This window comes from Falco rusticolus, chromosome 1 (genome assembly GCF_015220075.1).
Source record: "Falco rusticolus isolate bFalRus1 chromosome 1, bFalRus1.pri, whole genome shotgun sequence".
NCBI lineage: Eukaryota > Metazoa > Chordata > Aves > Falconiformes > Falconidae > Falco > Falco rusticolus.
The window spans coordinates 103,977,194-103,999,853 of record NC_051187.1 but is presented as its reverse complement, the minus strand read 5'-3'; the positions used below and the strand labels follow the sequence as shown (position 1 = coordinate 103,999,853).

At 43.0% G+C, this 22,660-nt stretch overlaps 1 protein-coding gene across 1 annotated transcript in view; it reads right to left on the bottom strand.

The window, feature by feature from the left end:
• Positions 1–1,816: 1,816 nt before the first annotated feature.
• ALPK1 (alpha kinase 1) overlaps positions 1,817–22,660 on the bottom strand; it is a 48,422-nt gene continuing 27,578 nt past the window's right edge. The window contains exons 4-14 of the mRNA XM_037393248.1: positions 17,640–17,838; positions 15,559–15,618; positions 13,834–13,920; positions 13,048–13,124; positions 11,487–11,582; positions 10,872–10,976; positions 8,398–10,441; positions 7,471–7,624; positions 6,266–6,428; positions 4,178–4,364; positions 1,817–3,567 (exon numbers count right to left, since the gene is read on the bottom strand). Coding sequence (XP_037249145.1) covers positions 3,371–3,567; positions 4,178–4,364; positions 6,266–6,428; positions 7,471–7,624; positions 8,398–10,441; positions 10,872–10,976; positions 11,487–11,582; positions 13,048–13,124; positions 13,834–13,920; positions 15,559–15,618; positions 17,640–17,838 — 3,369 coding nt within the window. The 3' untranslated portion in view covers positions 1,817–3,370. The remainder of the gene's footprint in view (positions 3,568–4,177; positions 4,365–6,265; positions 6,429–7,470; positions 7,625–8,397; positions 10,442–10,871; positions 10,977–11,486; positions 11,583–13,047; positions 13,125–13,833; positions 13,921–15,558; positions 15,619–17,639; positions 17,839–22,660) is intronic.

Here is a 22,660-nt window from a genome sequence, read left to right as displayed (position 1 = left end):
AGAACAAGATAACGGACTTAATCTTCCCAGTAACACGTGAGTTTTCATGTATCACTTTAATCTGCAAAACACTGGGGCCGAGTGTACCGTCACATGCCGATTTCACTTTTCTATGAGCGAGTGACTCCCCGGCTCAATGATGGATTGTTTGCTCGCTTTTAACAACAGTCAAGATGGTGAATGCCCCGGGGTGATAGACAGTGTGCAATGGGAACGGCAGCAAATCTGATGGCCCAGTTCAAGTTCACCTGACAAAGCTGACGCAGTCTGCAAGCAGCATTCGAGAAAGGATTATTCACACTAGCATTATATTTTTGAATGCATTTTTCTTCCTGCGCAGCTGCCCAGATCCCCAACACTGAAGGTTTATGCACCATAATAAAGAGATTTAATTTTTTTTTTCTTCTCTTGCTTCTCCCTCTTTACACCTAGTTCTAATCGGTCGGTGCAGTGATAGGGCATCTTTCCAAACAACTCGGCAAAAACATCACCTAGAAAACAATAGCATTGCTAAAAAGCAGGAACAAAAGCCTAAAAAAACTCTGCTGGCTGCAGAAACAAAAGCGGATGGTTTTGTTAAAGCTAACTCTCTGTTGGGGACCCATCTTTTTGTGGAAGTTTGATGCTGTGTTCCTTTTCTCATCAAGAAAATCTCCCCAAAGAAACGATCCCAGCCTTTGAGCACAGGGGCAGTGGCACATCAGGGCTTTGGAGGAGAAGAGGAGAATTTGAAATTAAGGCAACTTTTCACTGCTGATGGAGTGGGAAAGCTGCTTACCATTTTTCAAACATAATACACATGGGAGTGCACACGCATATGCGTGCGCACACACACATTCTGGAGGTGCTGCCATGGTCTTGGAAGAGTAAACTCTAGGTCTTCTGATAGTTTCTTTTTGCTGGAGAGGCAGAGACAAATGTTAGCTCCAGTTCTGTGTTATTCCAGTCCTACGTGGCACTATTAAGGGGAATACGTATAACCGTTGCTTGAACTTTCTCATAGTTTTTCTCCTGCCGGTTAGGCTAGTAACACTAGTAAAGGTGTGCTGGAAGAACGTAAGATCACTGCAACCTGTAAATGCAAAGACATGCCCTCTGCTTTTAAACAAAATCTGCGCTGCATCCCTGACAGAGGCTGAAACAAGCGTTTTCCTGGAAGCCCACGCAGGTTAACCACCCATTGGAAATGAAGGTTGAAGGCTGCTTATCCTGGCCAAGTAACTCATTGGAAGTCTGTCCGCAGCAGATGTAAAATGGGCAGTTGAATTTTTTAGGACTAAAATGCATTAGTCCGCCTATTCTAACATGCTTCTTTCATCATAGTCTGAATTTGGGTAATATTGCCAATAGGTTTTGGGTTTGGTGGCTTTTTTTTTCAACCAGACGTCCCACCTGGCTTAATTCAGCATTAAAAGGGGCACAGCATTAGAATGAGGAGCTTCCATCCCCTCTTTTTTTATGGCTGTTTTCTTCACAGTGCATGTATATGTCATCTGACCAGGCCAGAAGGTTTTACTCTTTTCAGCTAGCCAGAGTGTGCAGGGCAAAAAAAAAAGATTTCAACTATTCATCTAGAATTCACAAAGTTGGGAGGGCATTGCTTTCCTCTACATGTTTCTGAAATTTGCTGTGGCAGAACAGCAGTTAGGTCTCTTGGAAGTGGCCGAGCGCTTATCGGTACGTGAATTGCTGCAGGTGTCACATGTAGGTCACGTGAATGAATTGCAAGCTGTGGTTAAAAAAAACCCAACCCAAATAACAAAACAACACACCCCCCGCCAAAAAAAAAAAAAAAAAAAAAAAAAAAGAAGATTGTTTCATAAAAAGTAAAAGGCTGCAGCTGCCTCTAACCCAGGCAGGCACTACCGAAGCATGTGGCCAGCATACACACCACAGGCTGTTTGGTCCTGGTGTTAAAAATCAGGGGCTCTCCAAGTGTGCTCAAGAACAAGCACAAAGAATAACAAAAATACTGCTAAAATTTGGAGTTCATGGACTATGTGCAGCTGTTTGCACGTGTGATAGTAAAGTGTGTTCCCAGCACAGGCAGAGTTGTCAAGAAAACCTCCCGTCATGGAAGTACAAATTTGTAGTCTTTGGCTCTATGAGTGGGGTGGGGTGGGAGGATCAGGATCTTGGTGTGGGTTGTTGGTAGGGGAAGTGTGTAAGTATCGCTTCAGTATTACTGGGCATCTGTTTTACTCTCATTAATGTATTTTCTGGGATGTTCAGCAGCTTGGAAGCTCTGCGGGCTGTGCCTCCACCACCACTGAGGCACAACCCATCGGATGCGTCGTCCTTGCCACTGGCAGTGAACTGCAAGTCTCCTGCTGTCTGCTTCTGCTGGAAATTCGGCTGAGAAAGGCACCCCTCGTTTGTGAACATCTTCTACCTCACAGCTCTCTGAGGCTGGATGACAGAGGCTCAAAGGGAGGCAGGGGGGTGATTTGCCTGCCCAGCTGGAACCAAAACTGGCACTGAGGCTGCTTTCTCTGGGCTTACTAGATGCTGGACTCCCCCCAGAAATGCTCCTTTGTACAAGCAGCTACACTCATGTCCCGTAAGATTATCTGTGGGAATCAGTTATGGAATTGCTCACCAAATCTGCGGTGCTCACAGTTTCATTACAGGCAGAAGAGATGTGCTGTCCTTAAGTGAGAACTGTTCTTCTCTTTGAGAAAGTCTTCAGAGAGTTTGTGAAATGTAGCAGTCCTAAATTATTCGTGTAAAGCATCTCTTGGTTCAAGAACACTATTTGTCCCTTGCAGAGCAGCACAGCTTTCTTGGCTGTTAAAGTTAAAACCATATTTCCAACTGTTTAGATATTGTGTGGTCACGTATGCACATACACACACACACCCCTGAAAGAACTGTTATTTTTTTAAGCAAATCAAAACATTACCATTTGCTCCCTGAAGCATTTAGAGAAGTTTTTGAAAATTCTACAGATGGTTGAAATACAACTCCCTGCTTCTGTCTCACTCTATCTCATATTCCATTTCCAAAGAGCAGATGGTGCCTATTCCCCTTACTGGGTCTGAATAGATTAGAAGTTCATACAGTCCTGTAGTACACTTCTAGCTGAATTTGGGAGCCTGTTTTCTTGCTCTTCTTACATTCTTCTGTTAATTATTACAGACGGCTATAAGTGCACAAGGTTCAGATGGTACACAAGTTGGTAACATGGTATTACCAGCCTGGATGCAAAGGCCAGAACTTGCCAAACTTGTGGAGATAATGACTGACCCAACTCACATGGGTATTGTCTCAGTGTCTCTGTTCTCATGGAGACAATATGCTCCTAAAGGTGTGTAGGATAATATACTGCCCAGCTTCTGCACCATTCTTTGTGTGACTGTCCTGTGCAAGTCTACGTTGTCAGCTCTACCGAGGGTCTTGTCAAAGAAAGGCAGCGACAGATTTCGTTGCACTTCACATGTTGATCATTAAAGAAGTAAAATATTCCTTTCTTCCCAAAGTTGGAGTGTGAAACATCCTTGCTATTAAGAGAATGAATCTGGGGGTCTGTGAGGTAGATGAGGCCTTTCCCATTACCTGTCACCCAGCCTGTGGAAGAAAGGACACATCTTGGTATTGCATATCACAGCCTGAGACAGACCGTACTCGGGACTGCCTGCTTGGCACAGCCCATGCTCTGTTACTGTCACTGCAGTGATTCCCAGTTTGACCCTATGTCAGCAAAAGCAGAACCCTAAGAGGCACATAATGATTATTTAATGAAATTAATATCCCAAAGATACCTGTATGCTAAAGGTTGAGTCTTTTAACTCTTAACCAAAGAGCTCAATTAGCCATTAGCTGAATACGGGACCTTTTCTTAGGCTTCCCAGTTTTAGGAAGGGGGAAGCGTGACAAAACCCACAGCCTCTTTCAGTGGTTCTCCTTTAGATGGTTCCACAAGACACGTCTTTGCAGACTGGTTTTAGTGTAATGGGATGCAGAGTACTCCATGGCATGAAGCTGTGGCACACCAGGGAGCAGGCGGCTTGCGTGCTCTTGCTGTGATGCAGCGGAGAGCAAGAGTACTGCTCAAGGCAAAAATATACTTGCACATCCCTCCCTCCCTTTATGTCATTTAGAGTCAGTACGTCTTTTATATAGCATATTCTGCAACATGAGAGGACACACGAGAAATGAAGTTTCCTGTAATACAAACCTTGCAGATCAACAACAACATCTGTTCCATTGGAGAACTCATAGGTGAAATGGCCGTAGGCCAGACCGTACTCTGTGGCTTTGTACTCATTCTTTACAACCCTTGTGTTATTGGACAGCTTCACAAACTCCCCAAGGATGTAGGGCTCCACGCTCACACATCCTTTTATAGTTCTGTCTTCCAGTATCTGAAAAGAGCGTGTTAATGAGAGTCATGCAAGCAGGGATGTAAAAACAAGGGTGCTAAAGCTCCTCTAACTGAAGTCTTGGTTTTCCTCCTATAACTTTCCGTCATAAGACAGATGGAAGGAGTGTCCATGTTAACTCACTGGTGATTCAAAACACAGGCTGTTTAGATGAGGAGCTCATATTTAGCTAGAACAAAGGGTGGAACAAGATTCAATACAACATCAGCCTGACTGGCCAAACTACATGGGCAGTGAGTTCTATAAATATCTAGCCTGTCCAGCAAATAGGAAACTTCTTTCAGGAGACTGTGTCTAAAGAATAAGCTAGAAAGCTGAAAAGATTTGGCTAAACCTGCACCTGGTCCTTCTTCAGTGTGTAAATAACAAGGGGGAGGTTTTGAGGGCTGTTTTAGTCAGATTTGTAAGTACTGATGCCAGACTCTCATTAGGTCTTATTAGCGAGTGGCATAGAGCCATACCCAGTGTCAGAATGGCTAACAGAAATATTAATATCCATAGCATGCTATCATATACCTACTCATAATGAAACAGCAAATTCAGCTCTGTACCATAGAGGGTAGCTCTCCGTATTTGAAACACAAGTCAAATTGAAAGTTAAGTGTAAGAATAAAGAAAAGATCCTTTACTTCCCCACTGGGGACTGGATGTCAGCATTAACCTCTGTGCCAGGTCACCCAGACAGGGCTCCTGCACGGGCATTTCCTTCTCGTGACTGAGTACAGTCCACACAGTTGGAGAGAGAGATACTGGTTGTGCCATCAGGGACAAGCGGAAATGGAGCGGGCTATAGGGCATTGGATTGGTAGTGAGGTTGTGTCAACAAGTTAATTGAACCTGGTTTAAAGGTGGCCTGTTCTATGCTAAGGGGTTGTTATTGAGGAAAAGAGCTTTTTGTGATGGCCACTTGAAGGATGACTGAGCTGTCAGTGTGATACGGTGATGAAAAATGCAGGTCTCGCTAAGGGTAAGGACTCCTATTGCCCCTGCAAAAGCTGTGGAAGAGTCTTGGGGGAACATGGTGCAATTCTGTCATTAATACTTAGGAAATGGTAATTCAACGTAAAGCAGGCTCAGGGCTTCATGGATGAACAGGGAAGAGAGACCTGTGTCTTGAGGTGACACTAAAATGAGCTTGGCTTCCCTAGCCTGGAGAACAGAGGCTACGAGGGGATGTTGTTGCTGCTCCTTCCTTAAATCTAGGCCTCAAAGAAGTTGTGAGAAAGACAATAAACATAAATTGACTGATTTTAAGTTAAAAAATAGCAGAAAGTTTCCAGACACCAAGAGAGCAGCTCTGGAATGATTTCTTTTTGGAATTCATGAAGGTTAAAACACAAAAAAACCCCACAGCTGCTTTTAAGATAGGGCTTAATGAGCATAAAAAGGGATTACGCAGTGTTGCTGCCTGTGATATCAGGGCACTGGTCCTGATGAGTTACGAGCAGCTACTTTTGACTCCTGTGTTCCTGAAATTCAGCATCCTGCAGAAAAGGCCTCAGAGCTGTCCTGCAGTGAATCAACTTTTCTGCAAGAACCTCACTTGCTGGGTTCTAGTGAAGTTTAGATGTTTTGTTGTGCTCAAAATGGGTCAACTTCACTGCTCAGATTTCATAACTACCCCTGAAAATAGACGTTCATGTACTGTTAGGTGATATAAAAGGCTGGGTAACTCCTGGGCTTCACTGACAAGTGAGTTTCTGACTTTTAACAGTACATGGCATCTATTCTGCCAGTGCACCCACGAACTTGTAGCTCTGCGGGTAGATGTCTTCTGTCCTGAAATGAGCCAATGCAGCTACCAGGTAAGATCACATGAATGACAGCGTGTCAGCTACAGTGGCCTAACTGTTAGCATTTTAAAATCCAAATACAGTTCTTACCAGGAGTACTGCAGATGGGATATAAAAGATTTGGGTAGGAACCTTTTGCTCATACAGCCTTTTGTTGAATTCTGTCACGTAGTACTGGGCAGTCATTTGCCGTTCCACATCACTGAAATGATGAAGAAGTCCTTTTTCATCTTTGTATTCTTTCCCAACATACCTAAACAGAAAGAGAAGTGTTTGCCATAGTCAAGTTTGCAGCAGACTGCACTTGGGAAGCCCTGTTTGCAATATAGAAACAACTACAAAGCAGAGCTTGGCTGTTGAGGAGAAAAGCCAGCTGTCGGTGTTGCATTTAAAACGGTGGTGACTAAAGTTGTGGGGTTTTTCTTTTATAGCTCTTATAGGTGTAAAATGCTATACTGATGAATCAAATCTCAGGATGGGGGTTTCGTAACATGGGAATCTTTAAAGTCAACTCTTGACTCTGAAGGGAGACCCAACTCAGAGGTGCTTAAAATACTGTTCTTAATCCATTATAATTCAAAAGCTACTTCTAATAACAATCCAAAATGTGCAGTTAGCAGAGCTCTTCTGGTGCAGAGGCCTTTATGAAGCAAATAGGTGATTTTAATCCTGCTTTCAGAGCAGATGCACTGATTGCATAAACGTGCTGCTAAAATTAAAGAAAAGCAACTGAAACACCTTTCTGCCTGTAAGTGTTGTGTGTGTGTGTGAGAGAGAGCAAAATCTCTAATGGAAAGCCGGAAGTCACATAAAGAGGAAGCAACATTTAAGCTCCCATGAGATTATCCCAGCACAAAGGTGAAGTCAGGCCTAAGAGTTGTCATGAGCAAATGAACACTAACATGGCAGTTAGAAGACAACAGTGAAGTAGCTTTTTCTTCCCAGAAATTAGAGTAGAGGGTTGCACTGAGTGATGGCAAGGATTGACAAAATGCCCAAAAGATTTGGGAAAGCATTCTTGCCACAGAAAATCAGCCAAAATCTAACCAAATGTAAACTAGGTTGAAACAGACTAAAGAAACAATCTTCTCCTGTTATGACTATGATTTCTGTAGATATCCAAGTAAAAAGTCGTACTGCCTTCTGAAAATACTTGGTAAAATCTACTGTCTAACAAGGCATTAGACTAGCTGAATCATAGGTATAAGATTAATCTTATCACACAATTTTCATTCATATTTACACAGAAGTAGCATGGATATACGTTTTATTTCAGAAATTGGTTTGGTCAATACCTTCCCAGGATTTCTTCTTGGTGCAGGAACTGTATCCAAAACGCACTTCTCTGTTTGCCTTCCTTTGCCACATTCAGGTAGTCCCCGATGAATACAGCCGTTTCTTGGCCTGTCCAGAGACCTGATTTCTTCGAGTACTTTAAAAGAAGAGCAGCTACAAAAAGAAAACAACACAAGTAGAATGGACAATCCCACAGGGCTGCTCTAAACCTGTGCTAAGGGACAAAATAATTAGCACCCAGGAGATAGGATATCCAGGCTTCTCTGAAAGCAAACTATGGGGCTACAAAAGATACGCTAAGATGTATCTAGGTGTAGAGTTGGATATTATACATTAAGGACAAAAAATTGCTAAACAGGCTTGAGACATGCAAGATGGGATGAGCCCTAAGTGGGTTTTACTTAATGAGCTCAATGAGGCAAGCCCACAGTGGTGTGGCTCCTACCTTCTGTATTTCTTAGTATATTGATCAAGTGTCTGCATATTAAGGTATGGCTGTTATTTATGATTAACTTAATAATCATTATCTTAAATACACAGTTTTTAGGGATGAAATGTGGAATCTAAATGGGCAACAAAGCCAGAGACCCAAGTAACGGGGTAGAAAAGGCTTGATGAACTGGCACAGGGAGTTCAGGCAACCTAAGTTACCTCTTGCACGAAGGGACTGAAGCAGGAGAGACTAAGCAGGCATGGAGATGGAGCCCACCTCCATGAAGCTGTCACTAATGTGTAAGTTTAAGAACAGGAGAAAATGGTTCAAGGAAGTGTTCTTCCATTGCTAAAATCCTTATACAAACCCCCATAAAACAACAAAAAATTAAGATGATGACTGAAACATTGTGTTAAAAAGCCTAAGTCAAGACTGTTCTCTGTGGGAGTACCTGTTGCTGTGTGAAAATGCCCATTGCTGTGTGGAAACTTACAGTATGCTTTACGAAGCTGTTTAGACTTAAAAAATCCAGTAGGCGTCAGTCTCTGGACAAGCCAATTATGTTCTACTCCTGCCAGAAGCTGCATGTAATCATCATCCCTCAGAAATCGAGCATCAAGGATTTCTTCATTCGTTCTGCCAGGAATGAAGACAAAACCACTCCCCCTTGAGTTCAGAAATGAACTTTCAGGGGAACTCTTGGGCACCTGTGCTGATTTGTATGATGAACTCAGAGATGAACTGGATTGTCTCTTGCTGCTCACCATGTCCTGAGACTTTTCTTCATCTTCTTCAGTAGTGGCAGAGTCAAAGTGCTTGGTTATGGGTATCTTTCTACGCAAGGGCAAAGCTGCAGGTGTACTGGGAGTTGATTGATACTTTGGAACAGATGCCGCAGGATAGTTGTTTCCTGAATCTCCAGTACTGATTAAATCAAATTCAGTGTAATCTGCAGTTTCTGCCTGGGCATCAACTTCAGGCACTTTGAAAGATCCATGTCTCACCACGGCAGAATTCCTCAGCCTGTCATGCACAAAGGAATCGCTGGCCCTTTTCAACTCAATGCTCGTCGATAGTACTGAAGCACCTCCATTTGTTCGGAGATGTGCGTCAAACGAGGAATCATCTGTTCTGTCTGCAGTTTCTCCTTCTGGGTGGACCCACGCACACGGGCCCTGGGGTCGGGATGCAGTGTTGCCATCGCTGCCCTCCCTGCTGCTGTCCTTGCTCCTGCAGTCCAGCTCCACCCAGGAGGAGGCCTTCTCTTCCTCCTCCTCGGGCCTGGTAGCAACAGAGTAAGGGGTGGAAAGTGACGTAACCATGTTGCTCACCTCCCTTGCTTTCTTTTCTAAAGAGCTGCTTCCTTGGTGTCTTTCCTCCCACAGCTCTTCTCTGCAAAGAGATGCCTTTTCCACAAATCTCCCAGCTAGAGATGTATCTACCGCTAAGGAAGGCTGAGGAGATCTTCCACAGCTACGCAGAGGCTCTGGAGGAGAAGAATGCCAGGCTCTGGGAGGCAATGAGTGCAAGTATGCAGCTTGACCATTTTCATTGGACTCTTTTGTACACGATTGCTCCTCTGCTGAGCCCTTTTCCTGCTGCTGCCCTTCCCTGGGAGACTCATTACTGCTATTACGGTTTAGTTCCTCCCAGCTGGAAGAGTGACTTGATTTTGACAGCTTGCACCAAGAGCTCTCTGAAGTAGTGGTTTGACTCCTGTTTCGCCATCTGCTGAAAACACTGTTTTCATCATTTATTTCTACTTCTAATGGCTCAATCCCTTCAGTGATGGAAATTTTCATCACATCAGAACCAATACATTTATCTCTCTGGCCACTGAGTCTCTCTGAGATAATTCCTGCTGTTGGTGAATTCAGCATTTCCATAGCGCCTTTCCTCTGGTACACTATTTCTTCAGCAGTACACATAGTGTCTATGTTTTTGGTTTCTGTTCTTAAGGTTGTGATACAAGCTCCCACTTGAGTTCCTCCTGTTGTGGTTTTATGACTCCTGCAAGTATTTTCAAACACTTCACACACTGACAGATGATGCTGAGAATGCATGGCAAGGATTTTCTCAAAGTTGGCTTCCCCTTGCAGGATAGGTTTTTCCACTGTGCCTTTGTAACTGTCTGGAACATAAGACCTGGCATCAGAATTAGGGAAGCTTTCCACCTCCAGGAGCTTCTTCACAGTTGTGATCAGAGCCATGATCTCTTTGGCAAGCATTCCTTTCTCTTCCTCTTCTGTAACGGAAGTGCTGTATGAGTGCAGTTTTCCCATGGCTTCTCTACAGAGTTGACTTACCTCACCGAGTTTCTCGCTCTCCCCATAGAGCCACCGATGCACAGTTGTGAGGCAGAAAGCAGCTTTAATGAAACTATGGAGCTCCTGCTTGCTGGTGACAGGACTCTGATCATTCTTGGTGAGAAGGCCGATCTCAAAGGATTCTTTGGCTTCAGACAAGTAGAATTTTCTCTTTTCTGGGGGACAGTCCTTGGAGTGACTATAGGACAGCAAACACACCCCACGGATGTTCTGGGAGGGGATGAAAGAGGAATGAAGGAATTAAAAGCCTGGACCACAGGTCAGAGCTAAATAAAGGGGGGGGAAATATGTTTCTTTCCCTTTTACAATTTGAAGCAAACATCAGCTCTAACTGCCGCTGCTGTGTTTCCTGGAGGAAATAATCTTGCTCTTTTTCTTTTGAAATATAGCTGCAGTTATATGAGAAGCAGCACTACCAGAAGGGCTTGAAAGTCCATCCTCGCTCTGTGGACAGATACTGCTTCTCACCCATCTGCTTAGCTCCCAACTGGAGTTCTGAGCAACATACAGCATCACACCCACAACACAGACAAAACACCCTGTATGATGCAATGTTTGAAAGCCGGATTAGAGCCAAATTTAATAGCCTGGACTCTTGTCTTATACAAATAATATTTTCAGAATTAAAACCAATGCTTACCACGGCTGTGAGGACGAACAGCGGGGTGTACTGGCTGTAGGCTGCTGCTAGTTTGCAGGCCTCAGCAGCTGATAGCAAGCGATGATTGAACTCTCGGAGAAGGCTCTAGTGAAATGAGAAAAACAAGAGGGAAACCTCACCTCAAAAGCTTTCTTTTCAAAGAGATGGGTCTACCTGGTAAGCCATGCTGTTAGACTGAAGAAAGACAGCACAGCATTTTTTTCTTGACTGTTGTAGGTTCCCTGAGCTCTCTGCGACCCTTGAGTCTTGATAGAGCGGGACATCATATCTTAAACAACAGCAGCCAGGTCTGTTTCTGCAGGAGCCTTTTTGCTCAGATTTACCATTGACATGTCACTTTTTGACCTATAAATATTCTATATATTACACAGACTACATACTCTGTAAATACTATTAATGTTTTCTTTTTCCTGAAGCAAGGCATCCTTCTTTCTAGGCGCCAATGAACTTTTTCACCCAGAGCAATGGAAGTTTCTTCAGCCCTCTCAGCACAGGAGAGGAACTGGAGGAAAAACAAAGTGCAGGTGAATTTGGAACAACCATACATAGTCCATCTGAAGAATCTACACACACAAATACCAAACCAAGTCTTACCAGGTCAATATTGGCATTGGTTTTAAAACGTACATAATCCTTCTCATTCATGGAAGCAAAGATGTCTGCCATAATACCCAAGGAAGTAGCAATTCCCTGAAAGAGAAATGGAAAATTATCATAGTGGTTTTCCCTTTGTGTTTTGAATTTTGCTGCTCACAATAAAGTAGGTTCTGTGTAGAACATAACAAAAAAACCCAAAACAAACAAATAAGATCCAAAGTGAAGCACTGCTAAGAAATTCAAAGACAACATCTTGGTAGGGTTTTATTAATTCCAACCTGCAGAAAGTGTAGCCTGGTGGATATATATGAGTTTCCATGAATGGCAGCTATCCCTATTACCACTAACTCTAGGTTTCAACTTAAACAGCACTGCATTTTCCCAAGGTGCTGTTTGTGACAGCAAAAGCAAAGTCTCGTGGTATCACCAAAAGCCCTTGGTGAACTATATCTGAAAAAAGACTCAATCTGGTTTACCATTGCTTTTCAGAAAAGACCACAGAAACCCAAAAATTATGTTTAAGAACTGGCCGGTTGATCCCAGTCTTTCTAAAAAATCCAAGGTGAAGGTGTCTAGAGAGATGATAGAAGTAATAAATGCTCATCACTCATAGCCTAAGAAAATAAGCATCTTTTTTAACACACTTCCTGAGCTTATTGCACTGTTTAAAAAACAAACAAACAAGAGTTGGACAAAAGTGAAGAGTTCTTGGTGTTGATATAATTAGGTTGGTTTTTGTAATTTGTAATTGGTTCTACAGAACCAATTAAAAAATGAGCCATGAACATGTAACATATAGATCTATGAACTTGCTAATTGTGTCTCTCTGGAAGAGTTAATCTATATGTGCTAGCTAAGGGTCTGTCCAGCTAAATAGTTAAGAATGGTGGGAAGTATCTGTACGCTCTCCGCAAAATTCACTGCACATCTTTGCTCCTATAGAAACATTCTGAGCTTGAGGTCAAGCTTTAAGGTATGGTAGAGGAGAGGTGACAAGGTCTGGCTTTGTGGTGTATCTTACGCCGGAGTACAATTACAAAACTTCTTAAAGCACCACCCTAGGACCTGCAGGACTTAGGTTCACATTCCTGTTTAGCTACGGACACATGGTGTGACTGTTGCTTCCTCTACAGTGGGAGATTAGTGCAGCCAAGCCTCACAAAGGTGTTAAAGACAGATACGGTAGCTGTCGCGAAAAAAAAAATTAGCCTTAGTCCTAATAGATAAATAAAATCTATGGCTGCATTCTGGGATTAGTCTGTCCTTGTCAGAGGCACCTGTGACATCCTAGGTGAATGGTTCACTTCAGATGATTCTGCTTAATGAAAACTATTACTTTCATTCCCCTGCAGGAAAAAAGGTGTCCCTAAGTCTGTGCATGCATGCGGAAACAATGTGCAATACAGACTTCGGCCAGAATGTTTGTCCTGCATGTTAACTTTGTCTGAGGTGCATAATTGAAATATTATTGCTAAAAGACTTTTCTGAAGTAAATAAAAGCTAATCTGGAACGATTATTAGATTGGCAAGGACATCCAGAGTGAAAAGGAAATTGTACCTTTTTATCTGGTTGAGGAAGTTTGGAATAACCCACAACTGAAGCCCAAATCAACTCTGCTGCCTCATACCACATCCCTGAAATAAATCAGAAAAATAGTCAGATTACAGCTACAGATGACTTTCCATAGTTTATTTTACATCTCTTTGAGTCAGGAGCCCTCAAAATAGTATAAAACCATACCACAAGCACTTTTTGCTTCGGTGACACTGAACTTTTATTGTTTTCCTTTAGCTTTTGGCTGTGCATAAACATGCACATTTTATGCTCATAAAAGACTTCAGCTCAACAGTCATGGAAGATGAAAGGTCACATCAAACCGACAAAATTCAGGCTGTTAGCCTCAAGTACCAATCCCTGAATACAGAAGCCCATCATGCTGAAAACTAGGGATTTTCTTGTCCTAAGAGAGAAAATTTCTGTGATGTACCTGTGATAAACTACTGCATGCCTTTGAGAACAGTCAATTTGGGAAAAGCATCAGCAAACGCGGAGTAGCACAGGGAAAAAGGAACAACATTTCAGAATGCTCCTCAACTGCTGGTCAGATTAGTAATAAAATGATAATTTCTAAAATGCATTTGCTTGGTACATGGCTCTAAGTCTTGGCTGCAGAGGGGTGTACAACTCAACCTCTGTGGCTGTGTTATGGACATATGGACATAGCAGGTGTTCCACACAAGCCAAAACTCTGACGTATGCCAAATGTACCATCTTAAAGCTTGACTGCAAAGAAAAAATAAGGAAAAACCTTGAGCAGACATTTATAGAAAAAAAAACCCTTACCAAGCTTTAGCAGAATCTGTCCTCTGATTTGTAAGCAGACTGACTGAACGAGAATCCTGTCGCTTTCCTTAGCATATTTCCAGGTACCTGCAGAAAGAACGAAAAAACTCAGTAAAGAATGAAAAATGTTGCCATCATTTTAAGCCTCTGAGGGTAACCTAAATCCCAGTAAATTGCCAGGGTTCTCCTCGTTGAATTCAGCTGGTCTGAGTCAGGACTTACAGTTAAGATAGATTACAAAGTGGCAGCGTGTTAAGGAATATAAGTAGACAGCTGTATGGGTATGTAGCTTGAGTGACAGCTATAGAGCATAAAAACAATCTAAAAAGTGGAAGGTGCCTGTCTTCTGTGAAGTAATGAAAAAGTCATTTTATATAAACATTGTACAGAGTTCCACTAAAACCCAGTCAAAACTATTAATATGGCATATCTTTGTTGCCATCAATATATACATACAGCAGAGCAAAATACTTTTAATGATTGGCAAAATATGTTTTCTTTTCAGGTATCAGTATCTCATGAAAAATAAAATAAAAGTTTTTGTGTTAACACAGCACGATTAGTTACTCAAAGTCTTTCATTCTCAAATCTATACTGGATTTCAGAACAGAATATGAAATAAAATCACTAAGTTTTCCTAAGCATTGTGAACATTTCACTGCAATTCTCAGCATGAATTATCTGTTCAACAACACATCTCCAATGTTAAACAAACAAGCATTATAATTGAATACTATGAAAATAATCTTAAAAGAAAAGCATAATCCCAAGGAAGGTGAAATGCAATGTTTTGCATAGCCAGTTCCACTCTACTAGTGATAGCTGGTGTTTTGTTTAAAGCCCTCTCACATGAAGGCCTTTCTTGTATGAGGACCTCAGTTTCACAAACCAACAAGACCCAAAACAGGCTTCTTAAATTGCCAGAGTTACATGGTTGTAGAGAAACCTGAATGTATTGACTAAATAAACCCTGAAGGCTAAGAAAATGGAGAACAGATATAAACCCCTGAAATACATTGTCTCAAAACCATGACTAAATAATAATTATGGATGTCTGTCAAAATTAATTAATTCCTATCATTGGAAATACTACACATCCCTTCAGATCTGAAACAAGCCACACGACCAGCAGTATAGTCATTTGACAGAAAGGAAAAAAAACCCAACTAATTTCTACAAACGTCATCATGCATTAAGGAATGGTCCCATTTTTACAGTTCTGCACATCTATTCAGCAATAAAAGAAAGTGCTGTAAGAACCAGGACTCACTCCCTTTTTTTTAGTTAACCCCAAAAGATACTAAATAATTGCCCTGCAGTCTGTTTCAGGTCTAGAATAAAGAATTCATTTAGTCCATAGAAACAGTGTGAATTTGGAGGATAAGCATTACTCTAACAATCTGGATTTTTTCAAGGGGAGGGAGTTGTCCTAGTTGATCCACATTTTAAAATTCTCTAGGCAGAGAAATCAGTAGGAAGGCTGCCAATCCAGAATATTTTCCCACCCATTTGAAAACATACAAGGATGAATTACGGAATTTTTTTTTTAAAAAAAGGTCGCAGTTTCCACATTTTAGCAAAGAATGGTGCAGAAAAGAGACACATGATGTAAGGAGTCATTACTGAGGTCAGACTGGCTGTATTTGAAGCTCATGTGATTAAAACTAGTATTAAAAAATCCCACAAAATAGCAACTATGAAATTGGAAAAGAAAGATATACATACCTGTTGCTCCTTTGTCATTAATAAGGCTGCTTAGGATATATTCAGCTTTTAAAAGTTTACCTGATTGAAAATAAAATTTAAAAAAAGATAGAAAATTAATATAAAAATATATCATGTGATATGAAGTGAACAAAAATACTCATCACTGAAAGCCTCTGCAAATTGTACTCTTCTTCCCAGCACTGTCAGTGTGTCCACGGTTAGACTTAACTTTCCAATTAAATATGTGCCGCAGATTCTGCTTCACGCTCAGGAATCTCTTTGACACTGGCTATATTATATGTACAACAAATATTGCAGAAAACACTGATGAGACAACGGTTTCTAGCAATGCACTTGCTTTGGAAAATCTCATCGAGAAGCTATGTGATATTTAACCTGATAGATCCCATTATCACCTGCATATACATTTGCTGCTGTCAATAGTCATAAATGTACATGCATTACATTCTATAACGTGGTTGCACAGTAAGATAAAATGATGTATATATCTTCTTTACTTAACATATTATCCATTCCCGGAAGATTGCTTAATCTTAGAATGTGAGAAAGTCTTCCTCAAGTCAAACTCTGATATTTCTGTTGAATTTCTGTGCATGCTGTCTATGTTCTACAGCACAGCTTCAGTAAACCAACCGCAAGGAGAAAACAATAAATCTCTCTTCATTACAGGGGAGGCTAAGGCTGCACGTTGGGTTTAGAGTAAATCCAAGCCCTGCAGTGTAGGCAGGTGGCTCCAGGCACTCATTTCTCGCTCTGCTCCTTCCCATGCCTTGGGCTGCTGCAGGAGTCATAGCAGGGGAGGTGGCAACAAGACTGGGCACTGAGCTGATGGCCACCCCACCCGTTGGGTTTCCCTGCTCTTCTTTCTCTTCCAAAACAAAGTAATTCAGCCTGCTTCCTTCACCAACAGAGCTGCCAGTCTCTGTCCCAGGGAAACACGGGTTTTGGAAACCCATTTTGGTCTCACTGGGGAGCTTCACCAGGGGGGGAAGCTCTGCAGATGCACCTCAGAGCCAGCTGACCTGACGTCCTGCCACAGAAATCATAGCCACAGGCTATGCTGCCTCCCTGTCATTCTCTATATAGCTTTTAAGAACCATCTTAAGCACAGATTATATAGCCAAAAACATACAGAGAAAGGATGCAGAATGCAACACAAAGTGGAGATTCTGCCTATCAGCCCCCTGTCATATGGCTCAGAGGTTTTGTTGCATGGCCAGAGTCACCCGTGGCAGGCTTGACGGGCTGCAGGAGAGGCCTTAAGGTCTAATTTGATCAGCTTGATTCATGTTGAACCTTGCTTTTTGTCTCAGTTGTCTGGCTGAATTCAAGAAGGCTGCTCCAGCCAGAGAAGCAGTGTAAGTGTTGGCTGAACTAGTTCATCAGTTGGAGTGTGCCAGTACCCAGACACCATGGCAATAGGAGCATGAGAAGTCCACAGCCACAAATGAAACCGGCTACACAGGGAACCTTTAGTTCTTTTTTCTGCAAATAAAATATTCCTTAGTTGGGCGTTTCAGAGCAAGTTTGTCTGGCTTTGTTTCCTTCTCCCTAGTAGGACAGTGAGAAGATGCATTAAAAATCCTTCAGGTGTTACCAATGTTATAGGAATGATGGAATTTATCTTTTTTTTAAAATCAGTTTGTCCTCTAAGCTGCATTGTTTGCATAGTCAAGGGGTCCCACTGGAAAAAAAAAAAAAAAAAGCAGCTGGGACAGTGCAGAGAAAATGCCAGGATTCTAATTTACTTTTTAAAGCCCCTTGGTCAGAAATATAGCAATTCAGATATCCCTGTTTGAAACCAGCAGGGAAGATTTGTTAATGAACAAAAGCTCCAATTAGTATTTTCCACACCCTTTCACAATTCTCTCTCCTGCTTTTGGCTCTGAAACCTTTTATACCAGCCCCTTTGTGCTAGTGAGAGGAGCTGGGAGGGCTCAAGGGGGCTGGGGGTGGGCTGTGCGTTTGAAAAGATGGCACCGGGGCTGTAAGCATGTCATCCGCAGCGAGGGACAAAGTGTCTTCTTCAAAGTCAAGTAGTTTCTTATTGGGCTTGAGCTGAGAAAATGGAGCGGTACCTGTGTTGACAGAGAGGCGAGCTTGGCGGATGAGCACCTGAGGACTGATCGGCGTGGTAGGCTGCAGCCTGTGCAGACCTTTGGCAATCTGAAGAAGTTTGCTGGAGGCATCAATCCAATACAGGAACCGGTCAATCAGGAACACAATAGCAGCTGCGGTTACACAGTCCTTGACCATGATGGAGGCTTTCAAATAAACCTGAAAAGAACACCAGTGCCATGGGGCAGCCTTGGAGAAACTTACCTCGCAAAGGCTCAGTGGACTGTCTAAAAAAATGTTCTGCTTTAGTAACTCTCTCCCTAACAGTGCTGCCTACGTACCATTTTAGAACAGATGGGATATCCTTAGTTATTTTCTGTAAGGTGGCTACACAGTTTTACAGCAAAAGAAGTATTGAACATTACAAGAAGCAAGTATTCACTAGCAATTAAAAGGCTGTCTCAGAATTTCTACTCACCTCATAATCTTTACCTTCCTAGGCACTGACATAATGGAGAAAGTCTTTGTGTCAGTGACCAGATAGGATTTACTATGACTATTCCTGAACATATTTTCATTTTTAAGGTAGGAAGGATCCAGCTGTTTTTTTGTTTGCGGCATAGATATCATTCCTGATTATTTTTTTTTTTTGTCTTTCTAATTGTTGTTTAGTATTTGGAACCACATCATTTGATGGCCTGTTAATGAATTTAAATCATGCCCAACTGATTACTAGCAGTAATAACAGTTTAAAAGGGGAACATGAGTCTGGAAAGACTGGAAATGGTCACTATAGGCATTGCCCCAGATGGAACTCAAGCCATCCACTGCTTTGTACACCACAAACAAGCGAACAGGGCAGGAATCCCATGTTTTTCACCTGCAGGTCATCTTTAATGATTACTAAGTTTGTATGAACTCTCTGGGATTCCCCACAGTGGTTGAGCCATCACACTGACATGAGGAATCAGCCAGAGCTCCTGAGATAGCATGCTGCTAAGAGGACAGGAGGCCAACAAGAAGGATGTGTTTCTCATGTCATTCATGTCAGTGAGTAACTCCACTCATGACAGAGTAAAAGCAACACAGAGGAGGGAGGATCAGGCCCCACGGCACCATCAGAGGATGAGAGACTGCCAAGAAAACTGTGTCCAAATCCCTGCTACAACATCAAGTTTGGCAGCTATCTCCCATTTCTGTCTTAGCACCAGCCTCCTTCCCTTGCCTTCCTTGTGTGAATGCACAGGCAGAGCCAGAGAATGGTCCACGAACTGCTTCAGACACGGCTCAAGCTTCTTAGATTCCTCCCCAGCCTTATTTCTACTCTTTTTCCTTTTAGCTCAGAGCCTTACACTCTGACAGCCAGACTCATTCTTGATTTTGAGTAGCAGAACCACCGTCTGAGGTGTGCAAGAAAGCCCACGTCAAACCATCTGGAGAAGTCCCTGCGGTATATGGCATGAAAGCCGGCTTGCAGCACCAATCTGTTGTGAGTATTTGCTAGCTTGTTTGCACTTCAGCGAGGAGGGTTTGTACAAATTTCCTTTTTTCTCCTGAGCTCGGGTTGGATTTTCTAAGAGGATGGCACTTGAAAAGGATTCCTGGAGTCGGGCACGCACAACTCCGCTTGTGCCGGCCAACAATGGAGGAATCCCCCTCTCCAAGCACCTGTAAACTGACACTGCAAACCAGCCATTCGAAATGCTCATCAACAGGCCATATATTTAAGCACAGAGCATCGCCTAATCTATTTTTTTTTCCTCCCCTTCTTCCTTTAATAGATCGGAGCACAAAAGCCTGAGAGAGGGTGACCTATCAAACAAAAGGGCCTTTGAGTTCCTAGGAAAAGTAGACTTGGAGGAGGATGGAAGGAATCCAAGTGGCCCTATTATTTCCACTTGCACTAATTAGACATTTTTCTGTCAGCTATTGAGCACTGCTGAGAGGCCAAACTCACTGAATTCATTTCTAAAGTGTTTACAGAAGTTTGCATCTGTTTGTGTCTCTTCAGGAGGAAAATAAGCACTTCAATAGCATTGTGGAAAATCTAAACGAAGCATCCTATTCTGAAGGGCCTGGCAGTCTTGCAGCTGCATAATTTAACTCTCTGCTCAATGCCAAAACCTCTCGTGTCCCTCTCCAAACCCAAATGGACGCAAAATGTAGAAAAGTCAAGCCAGGGAGAGAAACTCTGCTTTTTTTTAAAAAAAAGGCAGGGCTGCATGCTGTGTGGCACACAGAAACACGGTTCGGTGTCAGTCTTTGCAATTACGTTCCCCCCTGTTCTGAGAAATTAATACCCGCTCCTTTCATTCCCTGCCAACTCGTGTGGCTGGAAAATTCCTCAGCACCTACAGCTAATGCACCGGCGCGCTGGGCACGCACCCAAACCATGCACAAAGACCCTCCCCATGCCACTCCGAAATGAAATGGGGCAGCAGCTCCCTGTCACCCAGCCCAGACCCAGGGTAACCCTATTGACTTCCAAGATGTCACAGCCTATCCCCACACAATCAGAAACCCAGCGCCGCTCGCCACAGCCAGACACTTTGTTCTGCATAGGGGGCTAGCGCCCTGAACAGATTTACTCACTTTCTTTATCACTTTAAAGCTGATGTAGGCGCATCTACAGAGAGAGAGAGAGAGGGAGGGAGGGAGAAAGAGCGAGGTATGTGCACACTTTGTTTTCACATCTGTGTCCATGACGTGAAATGCATATGTCTAATTGAGTTTATGACACAAAGGGAACCTTGCGGCTGGGAAGTGGAATCAGGTGGTGAGAGAATTAAATTTGCACCAGATTTCTATACATGGACCATTGGGGAAAATGCAAAACAGCCTTTAGTGAAGGGTTTTTTCCTTAATGGCGATGAGTGGGAGGGTGTGCTGTTTGCATGGTTTCCTGCATTAGTGGGTTAGCTCCTCCTCATGCCGGGGCTGAAGTTTGGGTCCCAGCTTTGGGTTCAAAGCCACGACGCCTCCTTTGCATTGACAATGGGGGCCGCTCCCAAGAGAGGGGAGAAGCTCAGAACCGGGGCCATCTGGCACTAGGACTGGCAGGAAAGCGTCAAAGGGAAATTATTGGTGCATAGTAAATGAGGACGAGGAGGAGGGGAAGAAAATAGGAGAAAATCTTCATGTGGCAGCTGATGTAAGCGGAATTACAAGCCCAAATAAATGAAATATTGATTTAATCCACTCTCTATGTTCTCTCTATAAAGCAAAGATCCTGGAGGCAAGCCCCCCTGCTCCAGCCTGTGTGCTCGGGAGGGTCCCCTCTGGTAAAACACCACTGCACACGGCAAGGTTAGAAAGCAGGGGCAGGAATAACTTCATTTTCAGGGTGTCCCCACAGTTTTGCAGACGCTCTGGATTTCTGTTTTCACTTATATCCATTCACCTCAGAGTGTTTCAGTCTTTGTTGCATTTGTAACTGCAGCTGAGGTTTAAAATCTTCAAAAAAACCCCAAAACAAAACCAAGAGCAGTCAACAAAGAATTTCTAATTCTGTGCACAAGGCAGGAGTTCCAGTGGCACGTACTTCCAGGTGCTTTAATTCTTTCGCAAGACCTGCTCCTAGTTAGCACTTCACTGAACCCTAACAAATTGCTCAGTTTTCTTTCCCCTTACGTTCGTCCCCTGTCAGATTAAACACAGAGTCACAACACCAATGGATCTGGCTGAAGTCTTTCACTCTTTTACCCCATGCGCTCTTAGCAAAGCCTGTCTTTCCAACAGACCAAAGCTGCTGTCACCGCATGGGACTTCTCTATCAATCTCTGCCTTTCAGCTGGCAATCAGAGCCCACTTGACAAATAACAAGGAATTAAGCCTCCTACCACTTCTGTGATGGGCAGAAGAAAGCATGTCCATGAGGTGCAGATGGATACACTTGAAACACAGGACAGTCCAGTCACGCAGAAAATAGCTGCAGTCTGAGGAATGAGAAGCTCTTGGACACTTTCCTCTCTGCTCAGAGCAGCAGAGAACCCTGTTTCATGGCTTGAGCTTCCGAGGCTGTTAATTAGCTCAAGTTATTCATCCTGAAGGCAATGGAGTGTTGGGTGTTTATTCAATGGAAGCAGCATTAGGTCCATTATTAGCAGTTCAAAACACCACAGAACGGGTCATTTTTTTACAACCAACCACATCTTGCTTCACCAACTGAGAAAGTACTAGAGTGAGAATAACTCCTGGTTTTCTGCAATTGCACTTGCCACTGATTTCATTTTACTGCTATTGGGATGTTCCACGTGCTGCTCTCAGCTTCCACTCTATCTGAGAGCCACTGCTGTTTGCAGGAAGCAGAGTTCCAGTAGAGCAGTGCCTGGAGATTCCTGCAGGCAGGACCAGCTCCCTCCCTTGCAGGATGGAGAGGGCATCCCATCAAGACTGAGCAGAGAAGGCACCATCCCTGATCAAGCTGCTGTTGGCATGTGCTCTCAGCACTGGGTAGCAGTAATGAAGGGACTGCAGCTACCTGAAGGGGCAAGTGGTAGAATCATCTGTGTGATGAACGTGAGCAGTCGCAGGAGGGAGGAAAGCCACAGGCAGCTCAGGCTGCTGAACAGTGGCATTTTGGGATGAGGACAGAAGCAGAACCCTTTAAAGTGCTAAGGAAGCTCCTTGAGGGGTAGTTCCTGTGGACCTCATATCTGACAAGGCAGCAGGGGTCTGGAGGACCACAGTCATCTGCAGGAGTACCTATTCTTAATTATTACTAAGGACAGGTGCAACAATAATTTTGTAGTCCTTATTTGTTCTGCTGTGCTCGAGCTCTAGACTATTTATAAACTAGTGTGGTGATTCCCTGTGGTACATCAAGATACTATATTGAAGGGGATATTTTAATACTTAAAAATAGCTAAGTGCCAGTGACAGAACCCCACCAAGAAGGTGGCATCAAGAGCATTATAGCCAGCCAAAAATCCAACAGTCTCTGTCCTAAATCTGTGTCCTCAATTAATTTGAGAGGTAGTTTAATTTGGAATGAAAATACAACACAGCAATCTCAGTAATACAACATTTAAGATCTTTTCCA